The sequence below is a fragment of the Gracilinanus agilis genome, chromosome 4 (assembly GCF_016433145.1).
Source record: "Gracilinanus agilis isolate LMUSP501 chromosome 4, AgileGrace, whole genome shotgun sequence".
NCBI classification, from domain to species: Eukaryota; Metazoa; Chordata; class Mammalia; order Didelphimorphia; family Didelphidae; genus Gracilinanus; species Gracilinanus agilis.
Window position 1 is genome coordinate 154,874,550 of NC_058133.1, and position 25,392 is coordinate 154,899,941.

Below are 25,392 nucleotides of genomic sequence, written 5' to 3' on the forward strand. Positions count from 1 at the left end.
TTTTCATCTTTTTGTCATTTTATGGATGGGAAAGCAAGATACAGAGAGGTTAAACATCATGTCTACTTTAACTCAGCCAAAGGATGTCAGAGCTAGAATTAGAATTCATAAGGGCCTGAGTTTCTACCTCTATTACCTAGCCTACTGAGTGATACTGCCTCTCTATGAGTACATCAAAGAATTCCAAATTTTTAAAAAACAATATTTTCAATATGAGTCTCCACCTGTTTTCAACTATCTTATTTAATATTTGTAAGAGATAAATAAGCAAACAAAAAAAAATATGGGGAAAGGACTTAAAACAATTTTATTTTGGTATAATAATAATAATAATAATAATAATAATAAATCAAACCCTTATGCCACTTTAAGTTACACAAGACTAATGTTGCACCTGGATAGGAATTTGATTTTCATGACATGCAAAACTGATTAAGAGGTGAACTCTTCTTCCCCTGAACATATTTATAAACTTCAATGGGGCAAATTCCAACTAATATTCTCCAAACTATTTCTCATTTCATAATTAACCCAAATCATGCACACGACTGCAAGAGGAAATAAACAGAAAGCTTTAAGCATAAATAAACCATAATGGATTGTTAATCTTGTATAGTCAATCCAGCATTAAGACTAATTTGATCTTTTAAACATTTTATGGAAAACATCTGTCAAGACTTCTTTGGAGGAGCCACAAAGGTTTCAAGTACTCAGTTATCATAAACCTGATGGCATAAAAGCCAAATGGGCTGAGTACCAATCAGACACCACTTGAAACACACTACTCCTTAGCTGACAGGAAAGCATTTAGCACAAACGAGCTTTACTTTCGGCAGCTCTGCACAGCTGTCACAATTTCTTCCAAAAGGCTATCTCTATTTTCCTTTGTAACCTGTGGGGGGAGAAAAAAGAAAAAAAATCAAGGGTAGACTTCAGACTTCCCTTCATTCCCTTTATTCATTCAATAGATAATATACTAACAAAAGGCACCAAAAACTTCACTAGGAAAAAACATGTGGGTATGTCCCACTTAAGAAGCCCTTCCAGGTAAATCTGAAGATATTTCTGTGTGATTTCAGCCTCAACACTTGAAAATAAATCAATTAACATTTATGAAGTGCCTACCATATGTTCTCTTGGGTGCAGCTAGGCGGCAAAGTGGATAGTGCATTGGGCCTGAAGTCTTTAGAAAGACTCATCTTCCTCATTTCAAATCTGGCCTCAGACACTTATTAGCTGTGTCACCCTGATCAAATTACTTACCCTGTTTGCCTCAGTTTCCTCATCTGCAAAATGAGCTAGAGAAGGAAATGGCAAACTGCTTCAGTATCTTTGTCAAGAAAACCCCATTTGGGGTGATGGAAGAATTATATATGACTGAAAATGACTGAACAATAAGAATCACATGAGGAGCTTAAGGATATGAGCTTTCTCAAGAAGATAATACTTTGGATAGGGAGATAAACTTACAAGGAACAAAGAACCTTCTAAGATGGCATTTATTTGAGAGGCAACATAGGTATCCCTTCAATCATTTGGGGAATGGCTAAACAAGTTGTGCTATATGATTGTGATGGAATACAAATACGCTCTATTTGTGGTGGCAAAAAACTGGAAAGCAAGGGTATGCCCTTCAATTGGGGAATGGCTGAACAAATTGTGGTATATGCTGGTGATGGAATACTAGTGTGCTCAAAGGAATAATAAACTGGAGGAATTCCATGTGAACTGGAAAGACTTCCAGGAATTGATACAGAGTGAAAGGAACAAAGCCAGAAGAACATTGTACACAGAGACTGATATACAATGGTAAAATCAAATGTAATGGACTTCTGTACCAGCAGCAATGCAATGACCCTGGACAATTCTGAGGGATTTATGGAAAAGAACGCTACCCACATTCAGAGGAAGAACTACAGGAGAGGAAACACAGAAGAAAAACAACTGCTTGAACACTTGGGTTGATGAGGACATGATTGGGGATGTAGACTCGAAAGGACCACACCAATGCAACTATCAATAATATGTAAATAAGTCTTGATTGATGACACATGTTAAAACCAGTGGAAATGTGAGTTAGCTATGGGGGGAGAGTTTGAGGTTGTAAAGGGGAAAGTAAAAACGTGAATCATGTAACCATGGAAAATTTTTCTAAAAATAAAAAAATTAATTAAAAAAATTTTTTAAAGAAAGAAGTAACATGGTACAGTGCAGAGAGTCTTGGTTCTGGAGTCAGATGTCCTAGGTTCAGATTCTGCCTGTGTGACTATGGGCAATTCATTTAGCTTTCCTAATTCTTGGTTTCTTCATCTATAAAATCAATAGTTTACACTGGAGGGTTTCCAAGGTCTCTTCTGGTTCCAAGATTATAATCCTAATAAGCTTCATAAGCCTTATCAGGGAAGGCACTATATTTGATTTAATTTTGTAACAATAATAATTATAGCTGACATTTATATAGCAGTTTAAGCTTTGAAGGCATTTTAGAACCATAATCTTTTATGAGTCTTATGACAACTCTGAGAATCTCTGATTACACCTCTCCGACATAGCAATTTCCTTTATCAACAGAGCTCAACCGTTCTATGGCTCAGTATGAGTTGTGATCTGACTGGTTACACGGCTGGTGTCAGGGGTAAGTTTGAAGGTAGTTTTCAAATCAAGTCAACAAATGTTTATTAAACATCTACTATGTGCCACATATTGTGCTAAGTGCTAGGGATAAAAAAAAAAACAAAAACAAAAACAAAAACAACCAAATGAATCAGTCCCTGATCTCAAGGAGCTTACAATCTAACAGAAGAGACAACATGCAAACAACTATATACAAATGACATATAAACAGAATAACCTAGAGATAATCTTGAAGGTGCTAGAATTAAGAAGGACTGGGACAAGCCTCCTGTAGGTGACATTTTAGTTGAAACTTGAAAGAAGTCAGAAAATGAAGAGAAAGAAAATTCCAGCAATGGGGGACAGTGAGTAAAAATGCATGTAGTATGGGAATGGAGGGGGCAGCTAAGTCACATAGTGGATAGAGTGCCCAGGCCTGAATTCAGGATGACTCATTTTCTTGAGTTCAAATCTGGCCTCAGACATATTATATCCTATTCATCCTATCAATAGTTTATTATTCTGTTTGTTTGCTTTCTGTCTCCACAATTAGATTATCAGCCCTTTGAGGGTTGGGACTATCTCTTGCCTCTTCTTGTATCCCCAATGCCTAGCACAGTATATAGCATATAGTAGACACTTAATATGCATTGACTGAGGGAAAGGAGGGACAGCTAAGCAGTGCAGTAAATAAGGTGCCTGGCCTGGAGTCAGGAAGAGCTGATTTCAATTCCGGCCTCAAATACTTCTTATATGTGTGACCTTGGACAAAGTCACTTAACCCTGTTTGCCTCAGTTATCTCACTTGTAAAATGAACTGGTGAAGTAAATTGCAAACCATTCCAGCATCTCTATCAAGAGAACCCCAAATGGGGTCATGAAGAGACAGACGATTAAAAATTACTTAACAACAACAAATAGCAATGGAATCTTATGGGAAAAATAGCAAGAAACCAATTTCAGTGGATTACAGAGTGCATGAAGAAGTGATAAAGTGTAAAAAGATTGTAAAGGAAATTTTCCTAACTATAATTTCAGCATTCTCTCCATTATGTCACCCTGGATTTTTAAGTTATACAAATATATGGCTATTATTATTATTCCCATTTGACAGATGAGGAGACTGAGTGACAGAGCAGTTACATGGCTTACTCAGTCACTAAGGTATTAAGTGGTGGTGAAGCATAAATTGGACCCAGGTCTTCCCAATTCCAAGTTTATCACACTATCATACTACTTTTTTTGTGATTTTTTTCCAGAACCCTGCACAATGCAATTTACAGACAAGGCATGCAATAACTGTTAGATTAATGAATGACTGAGTGTCAAAGAATGTCACAAAGTGTATAGGAGTTACCAATGGTGGTAAATAGCATAAGATATATGATATAGTTCTTGAGAATTTGTGACATGCTTCCAGGGAAAACACTTCTATAGTTGCTAAAAAATATCTTCAGGACATATAACAACTAAAGGACGAGGACATCTGATTCATGTAGAAGAAAACAGAATTTAAAATATAGAACCAGAGAGGCCTCAGGGATGCTACAGCAACTTTTATCAGAGTACTCAATGTACTCAGTGCCCTGACAAGAATCGATGTTTCCAGAAAGCCAGTTGTTCACTCCTTTAGATTTATGGCTCAAATCTTACTACAACAAATACCCCGACAAAGCAAAAAAGCTGTCAAAGTCTAGCCAATGTAGTAGTGACTATACTAAAACTCTAGTACAACATGAGGATGGGGCCAACTCTGTCTTGGGGCTGAAATAAGACTGGGCTCACCATTTTGCCCATCCCCACTGGCTTCTTGTGTGGGTTTGGATGAGCCTCACTTTCTGTTCTAATAACACTAGAAGAATTCAAAAATAATCTGACTTCAAGATGGAAAGAGTGACTTTTCAGGAGAAAAATTCCATCCCGGAATCTAGTGTGTAGGTAGTGTATAACGTCTCAGTAAAGGACAGAGAGCAATCTGACATGATATGGGAAAAGAAGGGCATTCATGATATGAGGATTACTTCCCCCTCCATCCTCTTAACAAACACAAGACAGAAAAGAGCTGAGGAAACAGAGAGGTAGACAACAGAAAACAGAAACAGAAAAAAGAGGAAAGAGAGACTTAATCAGTAAGGTAGATCTAGAAAGAAACAAAAAGAAAGAGGGAGAAAAGAAGAGAAAGGGATGTGAACAAGCCTTCTTCTGATGCAAAGGAACCATCTAGCAATTGCTTAGGGTAAAAAATAGCCATAAGGAATGCCAGCTATGACATCTTTCCTTGTCCTGTGTATGACTCTCCAGCAAATGAAATGGACACATAATTAGGCAGTCAGTATGGCATAGTAAAAAGAATGTGGGATTTTGAGGTCTGGCATTTATAACACATTTCTAACTCTTCCTGCAACCTTGAGGAAATCAGTTTCCTTCTTGTCCTTTGTTTCCTCATCTTTAAAACAAGGTAAAAAATGCTTATATTTCCTATCTTGTGAGGACTGAATGGGATCATGTAAAGAACTGTATATTCCCCAAAGGGTCATCATATGTTAGCTACTATTTTTTCATGTCCGACTCTTCATGAACCCATTTAGGATTTTTATGGCAAATACTAGATTGGTTTGCCAATTGGTTTTCCTTCTCCAAATAATTTTACAGATAAGAAAACAAAGCAAACAGCTTTGTTAAGTGACTTGTGCCCAGGATCATACTTCCGGGAAATGTTTGAGACCAGAGTTCAACTCAGGATGATGAGTTTTCCTGACTCCAGGCCCAGTGCTCTATCCACTTTACTACCTAATTGTCCCCTATACTTCAATTATTTCCAACCTAGCTAAACTGATTCTCAGAAAGCAGACTGTCACTGGGTTCAGGCCACCTAAAGCTAGCCTCCACTGTTACAGCCTGAGACACTAGGATCCCCTCCATAGATGATGATCAAAATATTTTGGTTTTTTCCTAAATATAGTTCTGACATTACTGAAATAAATATTTCAAAATCTCCTTGGCCATCCAATATGAATGCCTTCATATTGGGCAATTCCAATTTTGTTCAGAATAAATATGACTTAATTTAAGAGTGAAAAACACATAAGATAACAACAAATGAACAACAGGGTAGAGAAAGTATCATTTACTTAACAGCCATTAGGGATAAAGATAGTGATTTCATTAGTACAAAGAACTCCTAGATGAGTAAACTGTCTATCAATGCTGGTTGACACTCTCTCTTCATCTTATAACGTCAAAGTCGTCTAGAGCAATGAGAGATTACATGATCTGCCCAGTGTAGATTTGAACACAGTTTTTCCTGGTTCTGAAGTCAGTTTTTTTCCTGAATGTGCTGATATCTGTTTATGTCAGTGATTCTCAAAGTGGGCGCCATCGCCCCTGGTGGGTGCTGCAGCAATCCAGGGGAGGGATGATGACCACAGGTGCATTTATCTTTCCTATTAATTCCTATTAAAATTAAAAAAATTTAATTTCCAGAGGGCTAAGTAATATTTTTTCTGGAAAGGGGGTGGTAGGCCAAAAAAGTTTGGGAACCACTGGTTTATGTGGTCTACTCTGATAAAATGTAAAGCTCTTTAAGAGTAGGTATTTTCTCATTCTTAATTATATATATATATATATATATGTATGTATATATATACATATATAATAATTATATAACTTTGTATATGTGTGTGCATGTGTATGTGTATATGTAAAATTACATAAGCAGGATCTAGTACAAGGAGTGTAGGGCATTGAAGTTGAATGATTAATCATAGCTAGGTGGCACAGTGGATAGAATGCTGGACATGGAATAAAAAGGTCTTTTTCCTCACCTATAAAATTAGAATAATAGTACTTACTCCCTAGGGATAACATTGAGATAATTTTATAAAGCACTTTGCAAACCTCAAAATGCTATATAAATGTTAGTTATTATTCTTAAGGATTAATAAAAATGACCCAGGATTATAATGTTGAAGAAAATCAGTCATATAATTCTTTAGTGACTATGTAATACAAGTTCCTAATTTTATGATGAGGATTCTGATATTGACAGAGATTGGGCAGAGCACAAAGAATAAAAAAAAATTTATGTTTCTTTAAAGACTTTCAGGTGGATGGACAGATAACTATATGGAGAGAATAATGAGCTTTGTACTAAGAACCCCTAAACCAGCTAGATACCAAGAAATGTAAATCTAAAATATATAAAATATTATATATATAACATATGTAAATGTGTGTTCTTTCTTAAGAAAGGTATCTTTTTACTTAAACTGATTCACTACTAGAATCAAATAACCATTTTCTAAAGTAATTACATTAAGTAGATTCTATTACAGAACATTAAAAATATCATAAGACAGTTAAGTGGTATAGTGGATGGAGTACTGGGTCTGGAGTCAGGAAGATCTGAATACAACTCTGGCCTCAGACACTAACTAGCTGTATGACTCAGGGCAAATATTTAACCTCAGTTTCCACATCTGTAAAATGGGGCTAATAATGGCACCTAACTACCAGGGTCGTTCTAAGGATAATAAATGAGATAATAAATGTAAAGTGTTTAGCACAGGGTCTGACACATTTTAAGCACTATATAAATGTTAGCTATTATAATTCTCTGACACAGTATATCTAATATATATTAGACATGCACATTATATCATATGTAATAGTATAAATGAAATTACATAATAATCATACTTGTTACTATTGCTATTATCACTATTATTATTATGTTTCTAAAACTGGGACTCATTGTCTGGGATCTAGCTAGGGTGCCAAAAAAGACTGGAAAAATTGTTTTCAATGATTCTGAATAGATTTCTCATTTAAAAATGATCAAGAAGAGTTGGACACATCTGAAAGTGGCTGAACAGGTTATATGCTAAAAGAGCTATCTTTAGAGTTAAGAAGATTTGAGTTAAAGTCTTGCTTTTGATATATATTAGATATGTAACACTTGGGTCTGTCAGTGATGTCAAACTCAAAAAGAAATGGAGAAGGGCAGCTGGGTAGCTCAGTGGAGTGAGAGTCAGGCCTAGAGACAGGAGGTCCTAGATTCAAACCCGGCCTCAGCCACTTCCCAGCTGTGTGACCCTGGGCAAGTCACTTGACCCTCATTGCCCACCCTTACCAATCTTCCACCTATGAGACAATACACCGAAGAACAAGGGTTTAAAAAAAAAAAAAAAGAAAAAAAAAAAAGAAATGGAGAATACAAGTGAGGATCCCTGACTTAGAAAACTACAAATGAACATAATCTAGGTTTTATTGTTTTTAAAATTTTTATTTTGATAAAAATTTCCCAATTATATTTTAATGTTTTGGGCCATACTCAAGGCAGTTTTGTAGTAACGGGCCTATGGTCTACCTCTATTCTGGGCAATTTTGAAGGCAATAAATTCCAGGGAAAGTGCTGACCTGCATTAATAGAGGGAATTGACAACACAGGGCTAGTCATTTGCCAGAGGAGTCATTTCTACCCTAGAGAAGAGAAAATGTTGGTATTGTCCTAATTTCTAATCCCAGAGAGGGAAAAATATCGGTATTGTCTTAAATTTGTAATCCTAAAGAAAGGAAATGTTGGCATTGTCTTCATTTCTAGTCTTAGAGAGAAGAAAATGTTGGCATTATCTTTAGACCTTAATTTCTAGACTTAAAAGTCAACTGACTATCCTCATTTGTCTGATCTGTTAGGACTTTAAGATTAGATTAGTTTTATCCATTCCTGTTTCAAGACTCTAACACTAGCAGTTCCCAAGGCTTCCAGACTTGGAATTTGTACCTACTGACCTCTTGATAACTTAATCTGTCTTTATGACCAATCATCTTCCATTACCTATCTCCCTAGAAACACCATATTTATCACAGAGAACTCCTTATCTAGGAGGCCCCATAAGAGAAAGAGCAGTGAGCAGCTAAGCTCTCTGAAATATTAGAAAGAAAACAATTTGAAATCCTATAATCTTTGGAAAATAAATTGAGTCTTTAATTATGCTCCCCAAGATCTCTCTGCTTAAGGGCCTGGGAAGGCTAGGTTAAGTCTTCATATTTCTTTGGTGCTTTCATGACTTCATGAAATCTTAAGTGTCAATAGTCATATCTATGGTCATATTGATTATGGTTACATAGTACCTAATGACTTACAGCAGTCTAAATATTAGTCTACAGCTACTGTCAATAATGAGTACTTCTTAAATGTATTTAAACTACCTGACTTCATCACCTTGCATTACAGTGGTCAGTTCTAAGGGCTACCACCAACTAGGAATGAAAAGGAAACAGAATATTAGAGAACATAGGAAAACTTACAAAAGTAAAAGAGATGGTAGAAAATAAGGTAATTCCAGACTTCAGGGATCCATAATTATATCAGTTTAGGGGGACATCCTGTATAGATGCTAATAACATTTCATTATATCCCAGTAAGTGTTTTGTCAGTTGACTTAGCTGAAAAAAAATTCAGCACTTGTAGTCTTCTGGTGATGCTCTTCTTTAAATTTGTCTTGGTCAGCCAAGTGACCATCTATTCCTAGACCCATTCTCATAGTGTCTGTACCTTGGTAGGAGCTGCCAGTCTGTTGAGATAGTCTCTAATAACCAATAAGTCATCTCCAGTAGAAGACAGATAAGAAATAAAAGACATATTTGGTAGAGGGCCTGTGGAACCTGCATCTTTCTTATGTCTTAAGCTAACAGTCTTTTCTTTATACCATGTTGCTTCCAGTACTGGAAGCTATGAGTTAATCACCAAGAATTTATGAAACACCTGCTATGTTCTCAAGAAGCTTATTTTTTTTTTAGGGTGAAAGAACATGTATACATTTAAGCATATAAAAAATACAAAATAGCTAGTAGCTTGGAGGAATCAGAAATAACCTCTTGCAGGAGGTGACACCTGAGTTGAGTTCTAAAGGAAATGAAATATTCCAAGGTGCAGAGGTAAGGAGGATGCATAGGCAAAAAGGCAGGATGAGAAACATAGGGAGATTTTCAACTCCTCCTGATTCTGGTCTGGTCTTTGTGGCTTAGCCCTATGATTTATTTTTAAATGTTATGAATTCCCAGAAAGTCAGATACACCCACATTAAATTTTAAGTGTAAAAAGGCACTCCCAAGATAAATACAAATTATTTTTGGACTCCTTGCTATTGGGGTCATTCCCTCCTTACATATTTGGGACAACAGAGAGTTACTTATACTTACACTGAACACTTTAACATCATTTCTGTTTCTTATTTCTTCCACAAGTGTCAATGGCTTTCCTTTGGGGATGGGTATCGTGCCAAGGATCACAGTCCCTGGGCTGGAGAGAGTCTGACGCACAGCCTGAATGAAGGTCTGACTAAAGAGTTCCATTTTCCCAATCTCATCAATGATGCACACCCTCTTCCCAGGGCTGTGGCCAGCATCTGCCTGTGGATTTTAAAGATATATTAAATCTGATAGCAAAGTCTCACTGTGTAAACTGAAGACATTCCTCCCTCCCTCTATAAACATCCCAGTCAGCCAACAAGATCTGAGTTTGAGTTGGTGAATACGCCTGAGAAAGTCAACTATCCTTTGGACATTAATCAGTCACTCATGGGAAACAAATAATCCCTCTACAGAATCCAGAACCATTTAATAAATGATCTCTGCCAAGACTATCTAGGACTATGGCTGCCTAGAAAACTTTCTTTCCCAATGGTAAGCAACTGAAATTTTTTTTAAATCCTTACCCTCTGTCTTAGAATCAATACTAAGTATCAGTTCCAAGGCAAAAAGAGCAGGACCTCTCATATCCAGGCCTGGCTCACTATCCACTAAGCCACCTAGTTGCCCTTGTAACCGATATTTTGACAAAAGTTGTTTCATTACCACCTATTTAACCACTGTGGTTATTCCAATGACCAAGCTTTTTATTTGCATTCTTGAAAACAAAAAAGACTCAACCATTCTGTAAGGAAGATGGAATTATATTAAGAAAGTAGCTAGATAGACTCATAATGAAAAATGGTATCCGTAGCCAAAGAAGAAACCGTTGGAGTCTGATTGCATATCAAAGTATGCTATTTTCCACTTTATTTCCTTTATAAGTTTTTTATTGTGTGTGATATGTCTTCTATCGCAACATGAGCAATCAATATGAAATGTGTATATGCATGAAAGCACTGGCACAACCTGTATCAGACTATTTACCACCTAGAGGAGAGGAAGGAATGGAGAAAATCTGAATCCTAAAATGTCAGAAAACAATTGTCAAAAGTTGTTTCTACATATAACTGAAAGAATAACTTTAAAAGAAACTGACCTAGACATTCCACTGCTAGACATATGCCTTCAAGAAGGTTAAAGATAGAAAGATTCCAAAACAGTCATTAATAGCACTTCTTGTAATAGCAAAAAACTAGAAACAAAGTAGATGCCCATGGATTAGGAAATATCTAAATAAATCACAGTATCTGAATATTAAAGAATATTACTATTCCAAAAGCCATACAGAGAAGCATGGGAAGGCATATATGAACTAAAGCAAAAGTACGTACAAAGAACCAGAAAAATAATATGCATATATAACTACTACAATAAAAACTAAAAATGCAATTTTTAAAAAGTCAAATTAAACTCTGTAGTTATAATGACCAAATTTTTGTCCTAAGGAAGAGATTAAAAAAATAAACTTTCCTCCTCTATATGCAGAAGGAACTCTATGATAGGGGTGGAGAACTACCTATTAAGTTAGATTCATTTGGTGTCTTGGTTAGTTTTTCTGAACCTTCTTTTTTTTCCTTTTTTTTTAAACATTTGTTACAATGGATAACTCTGGTCAAAGAAGAGGAAAAAATATTTTTGAAATGAAGGTGATGTCAAATATCTATATATAACTTTTAAAAATAAAAACAAAAGTCCAAGTGACCCAAGCTTAAAAGAAATCAACATGGAGCTCAAAGAAAACTAACAATAATATAAGTCATATTTCCAAAGGACTTTTAAGAATTACAAAACAGGGGCAGCTGGGTAGCTCTGTGGATTGAGAGCCAGGCCTAGAGACGGGAGGTCCTAGGTTCAAATCCAGCCTCAGACACTTCCCAGCTTTGTGACCCTGGGAAAGTCACTTGACCCCCATTGCCCACACTTACCACTCTTCCACCTAGAAGCCAATACACAGAAGTTAAGGGTTTAAAAAAAAAAGAATTACATAGCACTTTCCTCACAATAATCCATTGAGGTAGGTAGGTAATATGTTATTATCTCCATTCATTTTAGAGAAAAGGAAATATCAGCTATTAAGTATCTTCTCTCTGACTTCTTTTCAACACAATTTCCACTAAATCTGTATCTAATTTCCATTTGAAGCTGAATCTTCAATATTATGGAAAGTGCCTTTCATTTAGAAGAGGCTTAGTGTTTACACTTGTTGAATTAAAAATAGGGGAGTTTTGTTTGATGCATGAGAATATACCCATGTCTCCATCGATTGCTTAGGGAAGGGGTGTGAAAAGATTTCCAAACACATAAGAAGAGAGGGTCATTAAATGTAGGTAGGCTTGTTCTCCCTACTCCTGTGATGCCCTTTCCACCAATCTATTTCCATCACACATTTACAAAATCCACTGTTTCCAAGAATAATATTGTTAGATATATATTCCTAAAGAACTATGAAACAGATGCTGTCATAATCCTCATTCTATACAGAAGTAAAAGGTGGCTAGATAGCACAGTGGATAGAGTGTTCAGTCCAGACAGAGTCAGGAAGACCTGAGTTCAAATGCAGACTCAGATACTTACTAGCTACGTGACCTTGGGCAAGTCACTTAATCCTGTCTGCCTCAGTTTCTTCATCTGTAAAATATGCTAGAGAAGGAAATGGCAAACCACTTCAGTATTTTTGTCGAGAAAACCCCAAATGGGTCACAATGAGTCAGACACAACTGAACAACAACAAAGTGATTTACCTGTGATCCCACACTAGTAAATAATAAGGGCAGGGTTCATACCCAGGTCTCTCCTGACTCCAAGGCCAGCTCTCAACTTCAGCCTTCCCTGACTGACTCCATCTGGCTCTAATCGTTCTCTTATTCTGCAATTGTTCACCACATAGGTAAACCCCTAATTTTACACCAACAGATGTTTGTCACACAATTAGTGTTGTCATTGCTAATTTATGTACTCATTCTATTTCCCATAGTTGGATATTAAACTTCTCAAAAACTTTTAATGATTGTCTATCCATTTCAGATCCCACAACCATTTACTTCATTGAAAAAAGGTACACAGTAAATAGATGAATGAATTAATGTTGGATGAAGGATGTGGTTTATATATTACAGAGACATTTGAGGGCCAAATGACTTTTGAAAACTGTCCTTAAGGCTTATTTACAGAGCACTTCTTATCTAAGGATTTTTAAAAGTCCTTGACAGCTATTTCAAATTGTCTCTGGGAGATGAGCAGTGCTTTTCTCACTTTTCACCAATGCATATATGGTTTGGCCAAGCCCATACAGTGATACAATGGCAGCACTGGGAACAAATGCTCTTATTGTTGTTCAGTTATTTCAGTGGTTTCCAACTCTTCATGACCCCATTAGAGGTTTTCTGGACAAAGATATTGGTTTGCCATTTCTTTCTCCAACTAATTTTACAAATGAGGAAACTGAGGCAAATAGAGTTAAGTGACTTGCTCAGGGTCACACAACTAGCAAGTTTCTCAGGCCATATTTAAATCAGGAAGATGAGTCTTCCTGACTCCAGGCCCAGTGCTCTATCCACTGTACTACCTAGCTGCCCCCAGCAGCAAATGAGGAAGCAGCAAAGTGGCAAGAACAGTGGATATGGCAGTCATGAAGAAATGGCTTCCAATTCTGCCTCAGACACTTGGGCCAACCAGTTAACATCTCTGAACCTCAGTTTACTCACCTGTACAATAAGGATAAAAACAGTGCCTACTTTATAATGCTCTTGTGAGGAACAACAAATAAGAAAGGTCTCTGTCAAGTGCTTTTGCAAACATTAAAACAGTACACATATGCCAGCTCTTATTCATTGTCATAACAGAATTAACTTCATACCCCACTTAACCAGACCTAGAGAGAAACATTTCAGCAGTAAAGGACTTCTCCTCCCCAAACAACTCATCATTCCCACTTGACAATTTAAAGTCATAGGATCATATGTTTAGAGCTAAAAGGGACCTTACTAGTCAGGAAGGCTGACCCCTTCATTTTACAGATAAGGAAACTGAGGTCCATACAGATGGAATGATCTGAGTAGGAACTAGCAAAGGCAGGATCTGAACCTCTGATTCCAAATTTAAGTCCTTTTCCACTATACCATGCTACCACCAGAGCATAGGATGGGATTTTAAACAAGAGTACTAAGGCTGCAGCCACTCTAATGTTAAGTGATTCTCCAGCCAACTGGAATTCAATTCAGTTTAGACTCTAGGGCTGTGTAAAGAAGCAAAAAGGGAGGAAACAGGATACTTTGATATATCCATGGATTTGAGATCTGATCCAAGGATTTTATGCCATCACCTCTTCTTTAGTCTACTTTAACAGCCTCCTGACAACATCTCAACCTGTTCGAATCCATGCTATATACAGCACTGCCAAAGTGTTTGCTGCTTTTCCCCCTAAATGCAGATATGACCATGGCAATCCCCTACTCAATAAACTCCCAGTCCTTCTTCCTACTTACTGCATTTGTAATGAAATATAAAGTTCTTTGTTTATCTTTGACCTAAACCTATGTTCCTAGGCTTACTGTAATACATTCTCCCTCCAGCCCAGGCTGGTCTTCACACACAGAACACTCTACCTATTATTTCCATGTTTTTACACTAGCTCTCCCTCATACTAGGAATGTATTCCTTCCTCCCCTTCCTCTCACAGAATTTTTCTCTTTCTAAAAGATATAACTCAAGATCTACTTTTTACATGACGGTTTTTCTGGCCCACTGCCTATCCCCATCCTCAGTTGTTAATGACTTCCCTCCCTAAACTTTTTTGCTGTTGAGTCACATTTGACTCTTTGTGATCTCATTTAAAGGTTTTCTTGGCAAAGACATTGAAGTGGTTTGCCTTTCCCTTCTCCAGCTCATCTTACAGATGATAAAACTGAGTCAAACTGGGCTAAGTGTCTTACCCAGGGTCACAGAGTTAGTCTCTGAAGCCAGATTTGAGCTCAGGCAGATGAGTCTTCCTGACTCTATGCCTGATGCTCTATCCACTGTCCCACCTCGCTCTCTAAAGTACTTAGTATTTATTTTTCTTATTCTCTCTCTCTTCTCTGTCTCTGTCTCTCTCTCCATATACACACACATATACAAATATATGTTTATATATGCAAATATATACTTTTATATATATAAACTCTTTACAAGAAGGAATTATTTTGCTTTATTCTTTTTATTTATATCATCAGTGCCTAAGAACAACAGTGTATGATAATCAATGCTTAATAAATGTTTTGTTGACTGATTCCTCCACCACTACAGGTCATAATCTGCCTATCCATGCCATCTCACTTTATTATTTTTGTCCATATCATCTCATAAATCCTGCAAAGAATATCTACTCAAAGCACTGCAAGCCTTATTCTGGGTCTTTAAAATAATGCTTACCTTCCATCTTAGAACTAAGTATTGATTCCAAAGCAAAAGAGCAGGAAAAGATAGGCAATAGGGATTAAGTAACTTGTCCAAGGTCACACAGCTAGGAAGAGTCTGAAGGTAGATTTAAACCCAAGACCTACATTCTCTAGGTCTGACCCTCAATCTACCTAGCTGCCCCCTATTTGTGGGTCTTTTAAGTCAAGTCAACAAGTATTTATTATGTGTATACAATATGCCAGGCACTGTCTGAAACACTGAGAATGCAAAGAAAGGCAAAAACAGTTTCTGTTCTCAAAGAAAAAAAAAAGCTCTCAGAGCTCATACACTGTCTAATGGGGGAGACAACATGTAAAAAGCTATGTACAACAAAATACCAACATGAAAAATTGTAGATAATCTCAGAGAAAGGTATTGGGGCCTATAAAAGTCTTCTTGTAGCAGGTGGGATTCTAGTTGAGACTCAGAGGAAGGCAGAGAAGATGGGCAGCAGAGATAAGGAAAAAGAACAAGGAAGGCAGTCTTCCTGGTTTGTATCTTATGCAAGGACATGAAATGCAAGAGTGAAAAGGTATGAAAAGGTCCAGTTATGGAAGGGTTTAAAAGCCCTTTTGACATTTCATAATTACCAGTCTAACACTCTCTTTCACTATTCAATACAGGACTGGTTTGCCTCATTTTCTGATGGTGCAGTCCCTCATGATATCTTTTTCTGTCACTTCCTACACACAATTACTGCTGATAATAATAGAGGCTACTTAAAACGAAGGGCATCTTTCCATTGTTCTTTTATAGTCACCTAAAATTTTATTCTTCAAAGACAAGAGTATTCTAGAACTCACTTCCATGCAGGATCAATAGAACATTGAGATGAAAAAGATGAATTTTTACATCAGGAAGCAGCTCATAATCTTTGAAAACACTGGGAAATTTCTCAAGTGCAATGCAATACCCTCTTCCTCTCAGGACTTGGAAGTCAGGAAGCTTTGCCTCAAATTTTTTTTAAACCCATACTTTCTGTCTTAGAAGCAATACTATGTGTTAGTTCTCAGGCTGAAGAATGGTAAAGGGCTAGGCAATGGGGGTTAAGTTACTTGCCACGGGTCACAGAGTGAGGAAGTGTCTGAGGGCCCATTTGAACCTAGGACCTTCCTTCTCTGGGCCTGGTCAGTACAACTCCTTGTTAGGGTTGGGATTCTTTATATTTCTAGTCACTGTGTTCTCTTGGATCTACTTCCTTAACTCTGCAGCACTTCATGTAAGTCTTGATTCTCTGAATTCCTCTTCTTTATTCCTTATGAGAATAATTCTCCATTATGCTTGTATATTATATTTTATTTGTCATTTCCAAATTGACATGTCTTCATTATTTTTAGTACCACAGATAACACTATGAATAACTATTTAATGCCTATCTAATCTATCTCTATTGTCCATCCATCTTCCTATCTATCCTTTCTTATCTTTTCAGTCTTCTTCCATTTTAAACTCTTATTTGTAATTTAAATCCAATAATACTGGCCTGAGATCAGCTATGTAAGGCAATAAATAAAGTGCCAGGTTTGGAGTCAGGAAAACTTGAGTGAAATCCTTAGACATGAGCTAGCTGTGTGTCCCTGGGAAAGTCACTTAACACCATTTTCCTCAGTTTCTTTATCTATAAAATGAGCTGAAGTTGGAAATGGCAAACCACTCCAGTATTTTGCTAAAAAAAACAAAAACAAGCAAGAAAACTCCAGAGTCACAAAATGTCAGACATGACTGAAACAACTTAACAACAACAGCAACAACGAATACTGGCCTACTTGCTCTCCTTCATTATCTGTGCCTATAACCTATCTTGGCTTCCTTCAAGTTTCAACTAAAATCTCATCTTTTACAAGAAGGCTTTTCTGGGAGTAGCTGGGTGATTCAGTGGATTCAGAGCCAAGCCTAGAAACTAGTGATCCTGTGTTCAAATCTGACCTTGGATACTTCCCAACTGTGTGACCCTGGGCAAGTCACTTAACCCCCAATTGCCTTGCCCTTACTGTTCTTCTACTTTAGAACCAATAAACAATAAAGGTTTAGAAAAAAGAAAAATGCTTGATTCCTAACTTTTTTCCACTGTAACACACAATTTCTTAGTTCTTCTACACAAGGGAGGTTGTCCAAGCAATATGACAAAAAAGATAAAAATTTCTGAGGCACTTTATCCTTTTCAATGTCCATATCTCTCTCTGTTACCAATAGGAAAGGAAGTGGAAAGTAGTCCTGGAAAGTAAGCCATGGGACTCCGAAACAGCTAACCCTCCACATCCTATCAGACCCTCGTGATGTCATTGGTCCTCTTCAAAAATCAAGGATGAACACCCACAATCAGCAAAGGTGATGCAGAGGGGCTGGCACATCTCCCCCTTTTAGGGCAAGTCACTGATTAGCACAGGCCTTTTCTTCAGAAGGAACACCGATATCGATAGAGAGAAAATGGAATTAAAGCCAGCAGCCACTTGTCTCCCAGACATGCACAAAAGACATCCACCTCACCAGCAGGTTTTATCTTTCTGGGTGTAAGCCAGTCTCAATCAGCATGACTTATCAGGGATGTGTTGGGCACATTTTTCTGCCTCCATCTCAAGATTCTATGAATAATTATGGAGCCTTGTGAATTTCCTATGCCACTATTTGAAGCCAAATGGAACTCTATTTTGGCATGTCAAAGTGACAGTTTTGAAAGCAGCCAATTCAGGAGGTATGTAACACTCTGAAAGTGTGTGTGTGTGTGTGTGTGTGTGTGCACGCGCACATGTATTTTTTAAAGAAAAAAACAAAAACCAATAACCCTCCCTGCAATTCTCAAGAATCCTCACCCAAATTAAATCTCACCTACATTATTTAAACACTGCTAGGAAAAGAGACATTTGGACACATGTGAAAATTCCATTTTCCAACCAAATAGAAATGCTCACTTTGAAAATATCACTTCCTTAAGACTTCACACCTTGCAAAAAAAAAAAAAAATAGGAAATACACTTGTCCACAGAAACTAAGGGGATAAGGAATTGAGGATACTGACTTACAGACCTTAAGAGAAACAACATTTTCTGATAAAAGGTGATAGAATAAAATCTCACTACATGGGCAATACGGTGGAAAGAGAACTGACTCTAGTTCATAGGACCTAGATTCAAATCCTATCTGAGAAATTTACTATATAACTGGATATAAGTGATTTAACCTCCCTGGGTCTCAGTTTCCTTATTTGTAAAATTAGGAGGTTAGACAAGATGGCCTCAGAAGCTTCATCCAAGCTTAACTTTATGATCTGATGATTATATAGAGTAGTATTTAGTGAAATGGCTTTATCTTGAACCATTTTGGGATTAGTTACAATAATGTCAAAGAATTCCAGAATTCCAGAATTGGGAGAGACCTCAGAAGCACCTAGTCCAATCCACTTCTGAGAAAGAATGTCCTTTACAACATCTCACAAGTAGTCATCTGGCCTTTGCTTAAAGACTTCCAATCAGAGGAACACACTACCTTTCCATTTCACTTTTAGGTAACTCCCAAGAGGCAGCAAGGTAGTGTCTTGAGGGCTAAATTTGGAATAGGAAAATCTGCATTCAAATCTTGCTCCAAATCCATACATGTAGTATGATTCTTGGAAAGTTAACCACTTTGTGCCTCAGTTTTATCATCTATAAAATGGAGATAATGATAGCATCTCATATAGTTATAAGGATCAAGTAAGTTAACATAAGTAAAAATAATATCTAACTATATAAATGTTATATATTATTAAGCCATTCCTTATATTTATATCAAGTACCTCTAAGTTCTGTCCTCAGAAATCAGAGAAAACAAACCAACTCACTTTCCATAAGACAGCCCTTCAAATATTTAAAGAAGCTATCATGTCCCACCCCTGTCTATTCTTCTTAATACCAAAAGCAGTGCTTTAGTATAGGAAGTAGTCCCAAACCATGCCATCTACTGATAGCTGTAACAAGGTTCCAATGAAACCATAAATGCCAGCAGCATACAAGCTCATTATCAATGGGCTTTGCTTTTTTTCCTCTCCAGAAAGTGATGATTTCTTATGTTGATTTAGAAGCAGATATTGTATGCCTTTCAAACCTGCAACACCTGGTCTTTTGTTTTTCCTATTTAATACAGATAATAATTGCTGACATTTCTACAGCTCTATAAAGTTATCACATGAGAGACTTAAAACAATCCTGTAAGGGAGGAACTAGAGATATTATTATGTTCACTGTAAAAAGAGAAGGGGGGGGGGGAGAAATGGAGAGGTAGAAGGAGACAGAGAGGGAGGGAGAAAGGAAGAGAAGAAACAGGAGAGAGAGACAGAGACAGAGACAGAGAGAGACAGAAGGAGACAGAGGAGAAAAAAGGTAATAGAGAGGGAGAAGATAGAATTTATTTTTATATAAGAACACATTATAATCCATTTTCAATAAAGTACCTATTTGCAAAGAAATGAATAAGTCCTCACTGGACTTGTACATTTGAGGCAGTTGGCTGGCAACAACAGATAGAACACTGGACTTGGAATCAGTAAGTCCTGAGCTCAAATTTGGCCTCAGACATTTATTAAGCTATGTGACCTTCAATAAGTCTCTTAGCCTCATTTTGCCTTAGTTTCTTGATCTATAAAATGAAGATAATAATAGGACCTACATCCCAGTGTTGTTGTGAAGAGTGGATAACATTTGTAAATTGCTATGCAATCCTTAAAGCACCATATAAATGCTAGTTATTATTACTATTTGAGGGTACCTTTTTGCAAAGAGGAAGAAAAGATCTGCCCACTAATTCCTACTGTCTCAAATTTTCCAAGTGAGTGTTAAGGGAAAATAGAAGGGAAAAAAACCCTTGCTTTGAGAATTGTTTTGATAAATTTTCAAATTTTTTATGACGTTGGTATTTTGCTATTATGTATTTATCCGATTCTTTATTGTTAAGTGGTTAAGGTAGAAATGGCAAACTGGATTTCAAAACTGATTTAAGTCCTATCTCTGACATCTACTGGCCATTGGACAAGTCATTTTAACCTCTTAATATCCAAGGCATCTCAAGCAAAAATCACAAATACTGCTTTATTAAAGTAACTTTTCTTATTGGGAATTATGTAAGGCAAAGAAATCATAGGATCGGTTAAAAAAAACTACTTTTTTTTTTTTAAATAGCAGTATCAAATTCAACAACAAAACCAATTTCCTTCAAGAACTTTTTTAGGAATTCATTTGGGTTAAAGTGTATGAATATAGGTAAGGTCAGAAAAATGTATCTGTAAATGGATAATGCTAATGAGAAAATCATTGTACATTTTTGCAAACACTCCAATTTCAGCATACTTTAACAATAATTTTTAAAAATCTTTTCAAGGAAGGCCTACCTATCTTCTTTATGATCTTATAATGCATACAAATTTTGCCCACTCTAGACCAAATCATGAAGCAAGTGAAATTCATCTTATGTATGCCCAGACTTCCTTCCTAAAAATATTTTTTCTTCTTCTTGGATTATCTCCCCCCCAAATTCTAATTAGCATTTCTCTGCTCCTGTTCAATGCAAAAATCAAAACACCTACTAAAGGAAAGATTATGAAAAAATTTACTCACAGTAATCTGTAAATGACTGAAAAAAAATTGGGTTATTTTTCCCAGAGATATTTGCATATCAAGGGGCATACAGAAGCCTTAAAGAAAATAATGAATCCCTAATGAAGTTTCAGAGATTAGAAATATAGTAGCAGAAAGGCCTCATTTTAAAGATGGTATCACTTATAATATGATCCTAAAGAATGAAACATGAAGAGGACTCAAAAGTAGTAATTCTTATATCTGGTTGGGCCAAATTCAGTGGGGCTCCCTGGAGAGAGAGTAGCTTCGAAAAACAGTCCCATGTGGCAAAGGATGGCATGGGAAGGCAGGAAATGCCCTGACCCTTAGAGACAGTCTAGCCAAGACCCCTACAGTATATATTTACCTATGCACCCCTGAAGGAAGGGAAAGGTCCCCAGAGGTTGGGAGACCCAGGAGAGGGGTCCTGGGGAAAATAAGCCTGAGGGAAGAAAGGTGATCATACCACAAGGCTGGCACAGGACTTCAAAGTATAGGGAAAATGGCATATATAAAGGCAGGAGCATTGCTTTAAGAGAAAACACCCTCCCTCTCCCACCAGATATCAGTAAGCTGGGAAAGATACCAAATCAATTCACTCTGGTTATGGTTCAACCTAGAAGAGAGCATGATAGTAAAATTCCATTGCATTGTCCTAGTCTGCCTCACTGCTAACATTTTTCTACTAACAGGCAGTGGCAGCTTTTGCTTTCGATGCCTATATACTGATTAAAGGATAAGCTAAAGTAAGAAGGAAAAATAATACTCCCTTTGTGGTCAATTCTAAAGAAATATATAACTCTTTTCCTACCCTTCAGAGGTATGTACCCACTGGAAGCTGATTTCTCTCAAATTTGTCTCAAGCCCAATGGTCTGGAAAAATACAAGCACTGTTGCTGGGTCAAGTATTAAGAAAATAAGTTTCTCTGCACAAGAATCCTCTTCCACTTTCTCTCCTACTTCCCATGATGCTTCTCAACTCTGGTAGCATCTATTTCAGAGTTAAAAGCAGTTTCTACTCTCAAAACAAGTGTTTTTATTTTCTGGAAAACCTTGTTCTGTTCAAAATAGACTGATGTAAAATGTTGTAATATGTCACTAATTGGTTTCAATCTAGAATTGTCTCTCTTTATAATTACTTATATTGTTCCCCTAATGCTGAAGTATCCTAGCATCCCTGGAATAAATTCAACTTAGTCACAATAGATAGTTTTTGGAGGTATCTTGCTGTTGTCATTATACTAATATTATATTTAAAATCCCTGAGTCAATATTCACTAATGAATATTGTCTATAGTTCTGTGTGCTTGATTTATTCTTCCCCAGCTTAGGCATTAGTGTTTTATTTGCCTACTAAAAGTAGTAGAATGTGTTCATTCCCTGTTTTGGAGAATAATTTGTATAGTATAGATGTTAATTACTCCTTAAATGTTTGGCATACTTCACCTGTAAAAATGGTGTCTGCCTGGACAAGTTTCCATCCCCACCCTCCTGCTTTGGAAGACCCTTTAAAGCTAGTTTAATTTCATTTTTTCTGAAACTGGATTATTTATGATGTCTATTTTGTATTTTCTTAATTTGATACTTAATATGATTATAAGAAGTCTTTTTCATATTACATATAAAAATTTTTATATTATATATAAAAAAGTCTGTTTTAAATTCTTAAAGTTGCTATTAGGTAATTGAATGATACAGAAGCACAGCACAGTGATTAGACACCCAGGCTCAGGATAATGAAGACTCATACACCTGACAAATAACCCACGATATGACCCTCGGCCTTTTGGTGGTCTAAGGAATGGTCTTAAAATTCAGGTTTATAGGTAAGATGCTGATCTGCATAAGGAGTTTCCTTACAAAGAATTATTTATGCCACTGAAATCACAAGTCTAATACAAAAAAATAATAATTGTCTTTAGAACATTCTGATATTTCTTCTCTGATGTACTTTCAACTTATTAATGATTTTTATTTGACAATCTGATTTTCCTCCTTTCTTTAGACTAGATTAGATTAGTAAAGGTTTATTGATTTTGTTGAGTCTTTCTAAAGAAATAGATTTTAGTTTTGTTGACCAATTCTACAACATTTCTCTACCCCTACCTCTCAGGCTGTTTATTTCTTATCTTATTATCAAGAATCTCTCTTTCAACAGTGTGACTGATAGAATAATCAGACTCTAGAACAGAAGACCTGAGTTCCAGTTCCTGCCTGTGATACTACCTTTGTGACTTGGAATAAATCACCTAATCTCCCTGGGCTTTGGTTGCCACCTATGTAAAATAAGAGAGAGATACTCAATGACCTCTCATTTCTTTTCCAATTCTAAACATGTGATTCTGTCTTTTGGGATTATTTTGAGATTACTTATGGCTTTTCTAATTTTCTAAATTGTGTATTCAGTTTCATTAGTCCTCCTTTTTTCTCTTTTAGTAATTTTACATAGTTTCCTTCCATAGAACTACAAACAAATATTCTTCAATCTTCACAATACTATCACATATTGCCATACTATTAATTAGCATTGATATAGCGCCCTAAGATTTGTAAAGTGCTATATGTATGTGATTTTATTTGATCCTCACAACCCTATGAGGGTGGGAGGTATTATTCCCATTTTATAAATAAGAAAACTGAGGTTGAGAGGGTAATGACTTGCCAAGTGTCATACAGCTGTGTCTGAGATAGAATTAGAATTCAGTTCTTACTAAGTCCAACACTCTTACCTATTAGCTTACATAAATTATTACCTTTACTAACATACTCTATAATATTTTGCCACCTTTGTGAGGTCAGTTCATTGACCTCACCATATCTGAGGTTAGTATGCCCCCCTTGTTCAATTGTGACTGACTCTTCATGATTTCTTTTAGGATTTCTTTTTCTTTTCTTTTTTTAAACCCCTACCTTTTGTCTTAGAATCAATTCTAAGTATTGGTTCCAAGGAAGAAGAGCAATAAGCTCTAGGCAATGGGGGTTAAGTGACCTCCCCAAGGGTCACACAGCTAAGAAGTATTTGAGGCCAAATTTGAACCCAGGACCTCCCACCCCAAGCCTGACTATCCGCTGAGCTACCTGGCTGTCCTTTTAGGGTTGTAAGGTATAAAATAGGATACTCTGTATCTTCTTTATGGCTCTGGTGGAGTGATTTGCCATTTCCTTCTCCAGCTTACTTTATAGATGAAGAAACCAAGACAAATATGGTTAACTGTCTTGCTCAAGGTCACACAGTTAATATATGAGGCTGGATCTGAACTTGGGTTTTCTTGACTGCAGGCCTAGTGCTCTAACCACCTATTTTCCTCATATTATACCCCTACTATCTGGGAATTCAATCACATCTTCTGACTTTAAATCTAGTTCTCTTTCCACTAATCAAATTGACTCATATAAAAAATACAACCTGTGGTTACCTCCCTATATTAATGTATAATAAAATATATATCAAGAAATTATTCAATTTAAAATCTCAAATGCTTATTTTATGAAAACCATATTAAAAGTTTCTAAGTCATCAGAAATGCTAAAAGTTTTCTGAAATCTGACTTGATATATAAAATTTTCCAAGACCCACTCTACATTTTCTTTATATCAATGGATTAAGAAAGAACGTTAGCCTGCAGCAAAAGAAATGCCTTCTTCCCTCTTCACCTCACCTTCCAACTCTGCCCCAAATATTCTACTCAAAACCAGAGTTCAAGACTTTCATTGTACCCCATATTCTGTGATAATGGGCTTTGTTTTGGTAAGTCTCTAGTGTCTGAGTAGTTGAGAAATCTTTAACCCTGGGTACCATTGCCACAAGATTCTAACTCACATGGCAAATCCCAGTTTAAATGTCCCGTCCTCAAGTCTGATTTCTCAGGTCTTCAATTTGCTTAGCCAAATTGGCAGCATTCAAAATTCTGCCCTTTCTATTTCCCCATCTTGTTTTTCTTCCCATCTTTTCTTCTTGCCCCAACCAAATTCACTTTCTCCTACTTAAAGGTTAATGGAATACAGATGATTCACAAGTCATACATGGAGGCATAGATTTAAGACTTTTATATCTGGATCCTTTATCCTCCTGATGCTGTGAGAGCCTGTGTTCAATAATCAAGATGGAAGTGGATAGGAGAACTTCTGATTTATTTCCTAAATGATTCAAGCTCTTTGCTAAGAGATAAAATTGACTTCCTATGCAATCATACAGATAAATATAAAAAATTTATAAGGTCACTTATCTATTAGGCTATGTATACATATTCAGGCATGAAATCAAGTACCTTTCTACTATAAAAATTAATTCTTCACTTGCCTCTGTTGAATCTATTCATTACAGTTGGATGGTAACTCTTCTGCTAAGATTTAACCATGAATCAACAATTTAAACCTCTGGTTTTGCAAGATTCCAAGATCTTTCTTTCTTAAGGTGAGCTGATTCAATTCTTAAACAAAATTCAAATTTAGAGTCCTCTTATTTAAAAAAATGTCAAAATATGCATACTTGGTACTTCTCTTTCTAGCGAAGATAAAGTAAGAATGTAGAAAGAAATATATAAATTTAAAGAAACAATGATAG

At 36.4% G+C, this 25,392-nt stretch overlaps 1 protein-coding gene across 1 annotated transcript in view; it reads right to left on the reverse strand.

Annotated features, from left to right (window-relative positions):
- Positions 1-301: 301 nt before the first annotated feature.
- The window catches only part of NTPCR (nucleoside-triphosphatase, cancer-related), a 46,192-nt gene continuing 21,101 nt past the window's right edge, over positions 302-25,392 (reverse strand). The window contains exons 4-5 of the mRNA XM_044673957.1: positions 9,817-10,026; positions 302-892 (exon numbers count right to left, since the gene is read on the reverse strand). Coding sequence (XP_044529892.1) covers positions 824-892; positions 9,817-10,026 — 279 coding nt within the window. The 3' untranslated portion in view covers positions 302-823. The remainder of the gene's footprint in view (positions 893-9,816; positions 10,027-25,392) is intronic.